This window comes from Ictalurus furcatus, chromosome 16 (genome assembly GCF_023375685.1).
Source record: "Ictalurus furcatus strain D&B chromosome 16, Billie_1.0, whole genome shotgun sequence".
NCBI classification, from domain to species: Eukaryota; Metazoa; Chordata; class Actinopteri; order Siluriformes; family Ictaluridae; genus Ictalurus; species Ictalurus furcatus.
Genome location: NC_071270.1, coordinates 18216209 through 18227297, shown reverse-complemented (window position 1 = coordinate 18227297; position 11089 = coordinate 18216209). Strand labels below are relative to the sequence as shown.

General features: G+C 40.6%; 1 protein-coding gene across 1 annotated transcript; it reads left to right on the top strand.

Moving 5' to 3' along the window:
- Positions 1 to 4146: 4146 nt before the first annotated feature.
- On the top strand, positions 4147 to 10888 carry ppp2cb (protein phosphatase 2, catalytic subunit, beta isozyme). The gene is made up of 7 exons (XM_053645328.1): positions 4147 to 4654; positions 8134 to 8343; positions 8457 to 8630; positions 8731 to 8820; positions 9596 to 9757; positions 9852 to 9970; positions 10138 to 10888. Exons 1-7 carry the CDS (start codon positions 4553 to 4555, stop codon positions 10208 to 10210), a joined length of 930 nt encoding a protein of 309 aa, XP_053501303.1. The 5' UTR covers positions 4147 to 4552; the 3' UTR covers positions 10211 to 10888.
- The last annotated feature ends 201 nt before the right edge of the window (positions 10889 to 11089 follow it).

The following is an 11089-nucleotide window of genomic DNA, read 5'->3' as shown; positions in this document are numbered from 1 at the left end:
TTAGCAGAGAGTCACCCCATGTCCTGGCTTAGGGGTCCCGCTTCTAGGAGTTCAGTTGAATTCAGTTTTATTTTTATAGTGCTTTTAACAATGGACTTTGTCACAAAGCAGCTTTACAGAAATATATAAATTCAGGATAGAATTTTTTAAATTTATAATGATATGACAAAGAAACCTTGAGAGGAACGAGTCTAAAAGGGAACCCACCCTCATCTATGTGACACCAATTATTATAAATAATTCCCTTCCATAACTGTGTCAAAAAGTACATGGTCAAAAAGTGCAATTGTGTAACTAGAAAATTTATTATAATTCAAAACTGTTTGTGGCAATTGCTGTCCTAAAGCTATCATAGCAACAGTAGTCCTAAGCCATCATAGGAAAACTGTTTGTATCAGTTGCAGCCCAAAGCCACGTTCATGGGTTCTAAGTGGTACCATCCACAGTAATATATACATTCCCCTCTGAAAGTATTGGTACAGCAAGGCCAATTCTATTACATTGTCACGATGAAGACATTTGGGTTTGAGATCAAATGATGAATATGAGGCGACAGATCAGAATTTCAGTTTTCAGTTCCTCATATTCACATATAGATGTGTTAAACAACATGGCACCTTTTATTTGAACCCACTCGTTTTCAAGTGATCAAAAATATTAGAACATGTGACTGATAGGTGTTTCTTGCTGCCCATGTGTGCCCTGTTAAATTGATTGTTAAAAAAGGAACAGCTGTGAATGTCTAGTCTTGGTTTGAGCCCTGTCATTTCACCTGTGCAGACTGCATTTGTTGTTAAAAAGGATAAACCAACATGAAGAACAGAGAGCTGTTTATGGGGAAAAAAGCAAGCCTTTCTAAAGCTGGAAAAAGAAGGAAAATCTATCAGAGCCATGGCACAACCATTGAGCATAGCCAATGCAACAATTTGGAACATCCTGAAAGAAACCAATGGTGTACTAACAACCAGACAAGGAACAGGTCTACCTAGCAGCAGTTGATGACAAACATTGTGAGAACTGTGAAGAAAAACCCAAAAATAAAAGTTAGCGGCATCACCAACAACCTCCACAGGGCAGGGGTGAAGGTACCATAATCTACCATTCGAAGAAGACTTCCAGAGCAGACATTTAGAGGCCATACCACAAGATGCAAACCACTCATCACCAGTAAGAATCAGAAAGCCAGATTGAAATTCACAAACAAATATAGAGATGAGCCAAAAAAGATTAACCTCTACCAAAGTGATGGAAAAGACAAAGTATGGAGAAAGAAAGGATCTGCTCATGATCCAAAACCTAGAAGCTCATCAGTCAAGCATGGTGGAGGTAGTGTCATGGCTTGTGGTTACATGGCTCCTTCTGGAGTGGGCTTACTAATCTTTATTGATGTAACTCATGATGATAGCAGCAGAATGAATTCAGAAACAATCGGTCTTCCACTTTACAGAGAAATGCATCCAATCTAACTGGGAGACACTTCATCACGCAGCAAGAAAATGACAGAAAAGCACTGCCAACACATCAAAGTACTTCATCGGGGGGGAAAAAATCATAGGGGGAAAAAGTTTAAGGTTTTAGACTGGCCAAGTCAATCACCAGACCTTAACCCAGTTGAGTAGCATTTCACCTCCTAAAGAGGAGTTACACTGATGTTGTAATATCCAACCTAGAGGTAAAAAAGCATGAACTATTTTTCTGCATTGTGTAGTGACATTATATTTCTTATCTTAGCATTATTTCTGGGATGAAAGAAGGCTATCCTAGTAATATTATCTATGTGAGCTTCAAATGAAAGAAAGGAGTAAATAATCACACCAAGGTCTTCACATGATGAAGCAGCAAAGCCATCCAGAGATACTGGGTAATCAGAAAAATTCTAGCTGTATGTGGTTCTTGTACAAGTACTTCTGTCTTGTCAGAATTAAGTAGAAAGAAGTTAACAAGCATCCAGTGTCTAACGTCCTTTACACATTCCTTTATGTGCTGCCTGGTACCTCCTGGTTCGAGCCTGGTTTTCCCACCTCCCAAAAAACATGCATATAGGTGGATTGACTGTTAAATTGCCACTAGCTATGAATGAGAGTGTGCATGTGTGAGCATTATTTCCTCACGCACAGTGTTCCCAGGATGTCCTGACCAGCTGTCTCACTGTGTGGTATGGAAACTGCACATCCTCCAACCGCAAGACCCTACAGCGAATTATGAGGACAGCTGAAAAGATCATTGTAGTCTCTCTCTACCCACCATCGACACCTCATTCAACAACTGCTGCATCCGCAAAGCCACAAGTATTGCGGATGACCCCTCGCACCCTTTTCATGGACTATTCACCCTCCTGCCATCTGGCAGAAGGTACAGGAGCATCCATGCCATCACCAGCAGATTCCGCAACAGTTTCTTCCCCGGGGCAGTCAGATTACACAACACCCTGCTGCCTCCCAACACTCACCTGGGCTAGCCGAACACCTAACCCAGTAAGACTCATACCACTGCACATGCACTAACCCAGTAAGACTCATACCACTGCACATGCACTAACCCAGTAAGACTCATACCACTGCACATGCACTAACCCAGTAAGACTCATGCCACTGCACATGCGCTAACCCAGTAAGACTCATACCACTGCACATGCGCTAACCCAGTAAGACTCATACCACTGCACATGCGCTAACCCAGTAAGACTCATACCACTGCACATGCACTAACCCAGTAAGACTCATGCCACTGCACATGCACTAACCCAGTAAGACTCATACCACTGCACATGCACTAACCCAGTAAGACTCATACCACTGCACATGCACTAACCCAGTAAGACTCATGCCACTGCACATGCACTAACCCAGTAAGACTCATGCCACTGCACATGCACTAACCCAGTAAGACTCATACCACTGCACATGCACTAACCCAGTAAGACTCATACCACTGCACTTTACATCGCTGCATCAGTCGCTTCATACTTTTTTTTGCTGACAGTATTGTTGCTATACTCGTGCTGCTACATTACACAATAGCTTACTAGGGCGGGTAAAAAAATATCGATTCTCCGATTTTAATCGATCTTCAATGGAACGAAACGATATCGATTCAGGAAATCCCCGAATCGATTCTCAATGTGCGTGCTTTACTTGAGAGGATGTGAATAATGTCTGTAGTTCGCCTCTCGTCCTGAAGATGTCGCCATCTTTCATGTTTTGAATTTTGAAAACGGGTTTTATTTCTTAAACATGTTTCAAGTTGTTAATGAATTTCACTGTTGCACATTTAACAATGTTTTTATGTTGTTGTTTGTTTTTTTGTTTTTTTTTACAGTAGTATGCAGTTTGTGCTTACCTTGTGTGCACTGTATGCACATATTTATGATTTCTTGCTACAATTTTGTTATTCAAAGTAAAAGTAAAAAGTAATTAAACTTAAGCGGGTGGGCCCTATTAAAATAAATGTGTATTTCAGTCATATAGCTAAGTAGGAGGGTTTCAGTTACCAGCATTTATATTAAAACATGGATTCCATGTCTGCAAAACTAACATATTAAATGAAATATTGATAACTAATTGATATTGAATCTAATCAAAACCATATAAATAAGAATCAAATCGCCAAACTGGTCGCAATACCCATCCCTATAGCTTACAGTTTACAGTCCATGTTCTATGTATCTATTGTCCTGTGTATTTATTGTTTTGTCCTGTATATTTATTGTTTTGTCCTGTATATTTATTGTTTTGACCTTTATGTAGTCTTGGTATTGTTCCTTGTTCCACTGTGATCCTGAAGAAACGTCATTTCGTTGCCATCTATACAAGCTAAATAGAGGAATGACAATAAAAACCCACTTGACTTGATAAGCTCCAAATCTACTGGGATAGACAGAGCGGTTACTGTGGATAAATGAATGAATACACTCTGCTTAACTTTATTACATTACCTGTTTGCCCACTTTGCTTCATCAACAGTCACTTTGCCTCCTTTGTTAAGCAATGGCGTTAGCATAAATAACAACACCTGCTCTGACAAACAGAAACCTCAGTTCTACCTGTCGGTCGGTCCGCTTAGCCGCGAGAGGGCAGTAGAGCGTTTGTTCAAGCGTTCCTCGAGCGCGACGCCCATCCTCCGCAGATGCCTTTGTGATGACGTCGATATGAGGCGGGCGCGGAGCGGCCATTACGCAGCGGCTTTCTCTCGGAAAGGTCGGCCGAATTAAAAGCGAATCCGCCGAAGATTATTAACGGCGATCTGCTGGTTTTGCCAAGCGGCTTTATTAGCAGATTGACACCAGAACGCGCGAAAACACTTAAACATTCGGAGTGGCCAGATTTCTAGCCGGAAACGCGTAGTTTCGGGTCGTTAAACTGGGGGAAACGGCCTGTGGTGTGCTAAGCTATCTTGCATTGCTAAGCGAAAATTTAGCTAGTCGAGCTAACTATCTAGACGCGAAAAGCGCCGCGGGTCTCAACGGGGTGTTAACTAACTAACTAACTAACTAATTGAAACATCTAAAAAGGTAAATAAGGAAATCTGTGCCATCCTTCAAGACGTATTCAGAATGGACGATAAAACGTTTACAAAAGAATTAGACCAATGGGTAGAACAGCTCAACGAGTGCAAGCAGCTCACCGAGAACCAAGTGAGGACGCTGTGCGAAAAGGTAAGCTGGAGCTAGCCACTAGCCTGCTAACACTGGTAACCTAACTACGTATAAAGGATCGGTCATAAACGGTGTTCGGTCGAGGATGACACATTACTAATGATGATGATGATTAAATAGCCAGAACTGGTTCTTGGGTGATCATTATGACTAGTTAACACTGAGTATTACCCTGGATTCCTGTTTTTTCTCCTTTTTATTTCAGCTAATTTGGCTACCAGTGCAGTTTCCTCGTTTGTTAGCCAGTTAGCTAACGTTACCGCTGCTCGAGATAGAACATGGCTGATTATTGAGCCACAGCCCCATCAACTGTCTCGGTTGTTTAGCTAGATTTCACTCAGCCGGCGTTAGTTATTTCAGTTTTATTGTATGATTTACTCTGGTTTGTGTGTTCTGTTTTTAACTCTAAATTCAGGTTATTAATTATGTTTCGTGGTGGTACTTGTTAAATAAATATCAACTTGACTGTCTAACGTTATCTAAAAGTATTTTCTGGTTATTTTAGCCGCTTCAAGTGACTGGATATTTTTTATTGTAGTATTTGGGGTGTGTGTGTGTGTTGGTGCTTTTCTACACTGTTGTTTGGTGGTTCTTGTAGCTGCAGCGCTGTCGAGCTATTTCACGCGCTAACCCTGACTAGCCACACAGAATGACGTCATCGCTGTTGCACGCGAACTTTTGAGATATTTAGGTTGTAAATAATTCCTAACGACACGAAGCCGTCGAGTTAAATACGGTGTGTTGTGGCTTTAAATGAAGTTTTATTCTCCTATTCCCAGTGTTTCACACTCTGTTGAAGTGTGTTTATATAAAAACGCTGAGGTTTGTCAGTGTCTACTTGGCCACATTTGACACTGATTTTTTTTTTTATTATGCAGCCTTGGCCAGTTGTGTCTGAGTATCTAACAATAACACGTCCTGCATTGTAACTGATATGCTGTGAAAAATCTTGACTTTTAAACAGTAAACTAATAAATGACATTTGTCGCTCATGCTTTAACATATGCACTGGTGTTTATTTAGTCCTTTTTTCGGTCAACTAGATTTTACACCATACAAACACACATTAGCTTGCCTTCCAGTCCCAGACCAGAGTGACTGACCCACTTCATGAGATGAAAATTGCAGGTGGAGAAGCTTTAGAGATGCTAATTGCATTCCCGGCGGTCCAGTCACTCCTCAAATAAATAAAAATGTGAGGAAATGTACTGTTTGACTGAAAACACTGAACGGTATTGTTCTATCGGATGAAGAAACTTGAAACTGTACTTTGCACTAATCTTGTGCCAGTCCCTGTTCCTAGGAAATGCAGGGTACAGATTACTGCTGCTTCTTCATACAAGTGTGTTGAGAACACTGACGCCACACACTAACGAGATGGTGGATGGTTTATTTAACCTGCCAGTCCAGATCCTACTGTTCAAAATGTATTTTGTTTGTTGGCTTGATTTTTACAGAGCCCTAACAATCATTACAGTCTGTATGAGATGGGTATTTCCACTGAAAGACCGAACCATAGAAGTGCAGAATACGGTGTCTTTTTGTTATAGTAAACCTGTTATCGACGTAATCTTGGTATTCACTCTAATTGTCACTCATAACCCCTCCATTTTGTGTGTTTTGGTACTGCTGTGCCTGATTAACAGGCATAATGTGTTATGTTGCAAAGGAATGCACTGCTTATTTCATATGTTGTATCTTTTTTTTTTTTTTTTTTTTTTATAGATCTGACTGCTTTATTAGAAATGAAAACCTTTTTTAATTGTATTTTAGGAAGATTGTATTTTGTTTATGGTTGACTTGTATGCTAGTTGTGAAGTTAGAAGTCTGTATTACGATTGAAACCACAAACAGCATGTTTACTTGCAAGTCAGGATTATCATCACAAAGTTATGTATTTATTTTTTCAAATTGGTGTTGGGCCAATGGAATAATTGGAACGTTATGGTTTTGTACAGAAAAAGGGGGGGAAAAACCCCCCAGGTAGCTGATTACATTTAACAGCACTACAAACGTGCCCTGCCCCTTTAACCTAAATATGTAAGGCAGTTTACAAGCAGGTTGTCACAGTAACTTCTTTTTCATTATTCTCAGCGGTCGTCCCCCACGCGTTTCAAAAGGTGCGTCTGAATATACATCATTATTCATAAGCTTCTTTGATCTACGCCTGGCTTTAAAGTCCAGTCAGATCTCGTCATCCCTCTACCCACGTGAAAGCAGAGAAAAAAAAATCTGACTAGGAAATACACGGGTAAAGTGTGTTCATTTTGTTGATCATTTAAATTAATCATTTAGAAAGCATCTTAGTGTGGCTTTATTTTCTCTAATGAATGAAGTACTTTATAAACAAATGCTTATTTTTCTTTCTTGTTCAGAGTATGTTCTGGCTTCTCTTAGTTGTAGGATAAGTAAACGTAAGTAAAATGTAGGTATCTGGGTGACTGGGGTATTTTACCCGCTGTTTAAAACAGAGCCTTTCTTGGCAATTCCCGACTGTCGCGGATTCCAATTATATCGGACGTCGTAGATATCAGATTGCATCTTCCGATCACTCGGCTCCTTTCTAAAAAAACTGCCATCGTGTTACACTTGTGTATACGGAAGAATTAAAAGCGTAGGGCAGAAAACTCTCTAGCAAAAACGGACACAATGTCAACAATGAGCGCTCTGTCAATAATCCCTGCCTTCACATGAAATCCTGTTCTTTCCTCATACGTAGAGTTCTGAATTTAGGCTGGTTACCAAAATCTGACATGGCATTCGTTATTGATTTCTTCATTATTTACACAATCTCCGAATCGATCGTCTCATTTTTAAACGTGCCGAGAGCTCGGAATCATTTCAGTCTCAAACTATTTTGGTCTTTTTGTCAGAAATGAGTGAGAGGCTAAACTCGGGTTACGGCTGTTCATGGCATCTGCTGTAATGTCCTATTTGCTGTGTTAAATGAGGGAGGGGTGGGAAAGAGGAACAGGACTGCAGAGGAGAGGTCTCCATGGTTACCCTTGTATTGTCTCCATGGTGACGCAGGGGGTTGTCTTTACAGCCAATATTGATTTGATTTCAGAGTTCTGCAAAGGTCATTTGGGCTCAATAACTCCGTGTTAAGACTTTGCAACACGTGTGTGTGAAATGGTTGTCATTCATGCATTAGGAAGAAATTAAGCCTCCTTTGGTCAACACTGTTTGCTCTCAAAATGAGGTTTGCAGAATGAGTGGTATTTTTTATGTTCTGCATGGCGAATTAAGCATGAATTCTAGTGGGTGAAACATTTGGTACAAAATGTATTACCTTGCGCTCAGTGTCTTGTCTCAGAAAAGTACATTGTGACTTATCATAATGTTGACGCCTAATACCGCCCACTACAGTGTGATGGCCTGTACGTGCTTTTGTGCTGCTGCAGATGTAACCGATATCTCCTTATCTGATTGTCTTTCACTACAGCATGACTGATCTTATTCGTTCCATATCCACACAGGCTAAAGAGATCCTGACTAAGGAGTCCAACGTGCAGGAAGTGCGCTGCCCTGTCACAGTTTGTGGCGATGTGCACGGCCAATTCCACGACCTCATGGAGCTGTTTAGAATCGGAGGGAAGTCTCCTGACACAAACTACCTGTTTATGGGTGACTATGTAGACAGAGGCTACTACTCAGTGGAAACAGTCACTCTGCTTGTTGCGCTAAAGGTATTTCAAATGTACACACAGTGGATTTGCAGGACGCAATAATGATTAGCAGTACTCATTTGGACATTCGATTTGGGGTCCTGAGGAGTATTACTGTATTTCTTAATCGACAGGTCCGTTTCCCAGAGCGCATCACGATACTGCGTGGGAACCACGAGAGCAGACAGATTACACAGGTGTATGGCTTCTATGATGAGTGCCTGAGGAAATACGGCAACGCAAACGTTTGGAAATACTTCACAGACCTCTTTGATTATCTACCCCTAACAGCCCTGGTTGATGGACAGGTTAATATACCCCCTTTTTAACCCAAAAAAAGTTATCATGCACCTTTAGTGATGGTGACTACTGAGCAAAAGTTTACACTAACCATTTTTTTCTCTGTAGATCTTCTGTCTGCATGGTGGTTTGTCTCCATCTATAGACACACTGGATCACATTCGAGCTCTAGATCGTCTTCAGGAGGTGCCACACGAGGTCAGTACACAAATACGACTGGATTTAAATCTGAAAATCGTTCCTCCTACTCCACAGACTGTATAGATGTTTATCACACCCTTTTAATATTCCTGATGATTTATCATCACAAATCACACACACACAAGCATGAAACGTTTTAAAATCATTTCATTCCTGTGTTCAAGGATTTCGCACACCTGGAGTTTAAACACTAGAAATTCCCCCCTTCCCTTCCAATTTGGTCTCGCCAGTTTTCAACCACCAGATGGCTTTGGCATCATCTAGATTCAGTCTCCCATAAGATGGAGAATGTGTTTGTGTTGCGCCACTCAGGAGTCTCTATAACAACTGTATAACAATTTTTTTCTGCCAAGCTGTACTAATATTTGACTTGTAAATGTGCACGTTGACACTTCCTCAATAGGTGTCAGTTAAACTGTACTCACACCTTCAGTGTGTAGAAAAATGAATACCATGGAAAATGGAGAAACGCATAAATCAGTGACGTACATGCTGAAATAACGATCAGCATCTGGGAGGGCAATTCCAGTATGCTATTCATCAAATATTACGTTTACAGTTGGGGGGGAAAAAAGTAAAAATTGACCATTTTTTAGCATGAAAAATTGTTTACATGTTTGCTTGTTATGTGATAGCTGTTGACAGCTGTTAAGACCACTATATAAATACTCACCTGAAATAAGAATTGTGGTTCATTTCTTTTCTTTTTTTTTTTTTAAATCTACCACTTTGGTCATTTCAACCAGTCTTACTGCTTGCTGGTGCGTTTCAGGGGCCGATGTGTGACTTGCTCTGGTCAGATCCTGATGACCGTGGTGGCTGGGGAATCTCTCCCAGAGGTGCTGGATACACTTTTGGACAGGACATCTCCGAAACTTTCAACCATGCCAATGGTCTTACCCTGGTCTCCCGAGCCCATCAGCTTGTTATGGAGGTGATGACCATTTTTCCATGTTGTGGTAATGTCAACTTTGGTAGAAGAGAAGAAATTCACCATGTGTAAGGAACTGCTCCTTTTTGTCTTTCAGGGATACAACTGGTGTCATGATAGGAATGTTGTCACCATCTTTAGTGCACCAAACTACTGCTATCGCTGTGGCAACCAGGCTGCCATCATGGAACTGGATGATACTCTTAAATATTCCTTGTAAGTATTAGCAATTGATGATATCTCGTATGTAAATCTTTACAAATGAACACAGGGCCTCAAATACAATATTTAATGACACTCCATGAGTGTCTGGCCTTTTTAAACCTGTTAAATTCAAATGTTTGCATTAGTTCTTTTCTAATTGCTTGAATCCTCACTTTCAGCCTTCAGTTTGATCCTGCACCTCGGCGTGGAGAACCTCATGTTACCCGCCGCACCCCTGATTATTTCTTATAAACACACGCGCGTGTGCGCTGGCCTGACGTAGGAAAAACAACCTCTAAAGCAAACGACAAATACGGCAGATCCCTACATATATACATGTATTCATCCCACCGCGTGTGTGTATATATTTGGGGATGTTACGACATGACATGAAAGCACTAACATGGACCAAAATGTGCCATACAAGCATTTTATGCAGAAATACAAAATTGCCCTGTGTCTCATTACTGCTACACAGTGTCCCGTTTTAGCCGTTAGTGCAATTGCCTGCTGTATACTATGAATAGTAATGTTCTCTTTGTTCTTGAAATGTACCTGACTCTGAGCAAAAAAAAAAAAAATCTGATATCTAGCTTTCCCCCCCTTCAGTCTCACTGGACAAATGTTCTTTAAGTTGGCGATGCCAGGCATGTGAAATAAGATAACATTTTATACAAGTGCACAAGCTTACATCCTTTCCTGTCTTCACCAAACACTATACTATAGGGAAGGAATGCTTCATCTGAGGGAGGAGCCTTTTTCCTTTTTGGGAGTGTATGCTTTCATGTATATGGACCCCTATCTTAACTCAACTGTCTATCCCTTTGTCTACCATCTTTTGTGTTCACTGTCTTTTCTGTGTATTTGTCATAAAGTGATTGCCTCTTCTTTGGTGTATTTGAACTAATAAAGTCCTTTTATCGCAAGCTACTCCAAATAAATGTTTGTGATGGGTTTTTTGTCCTTTTGTGGAATGATGTGCATCATATTTGGAAAATCACAAGAAGTGTAACTTGAGGTGAATACTGGTATTTGAAGCACAAACCAATTTCTTTCATGTATCTTCTTCAAATATAGCCCTCTAATGGTGTGGCTCTACAAGTGACATCTGAAGTTTACTTCTATACCTTT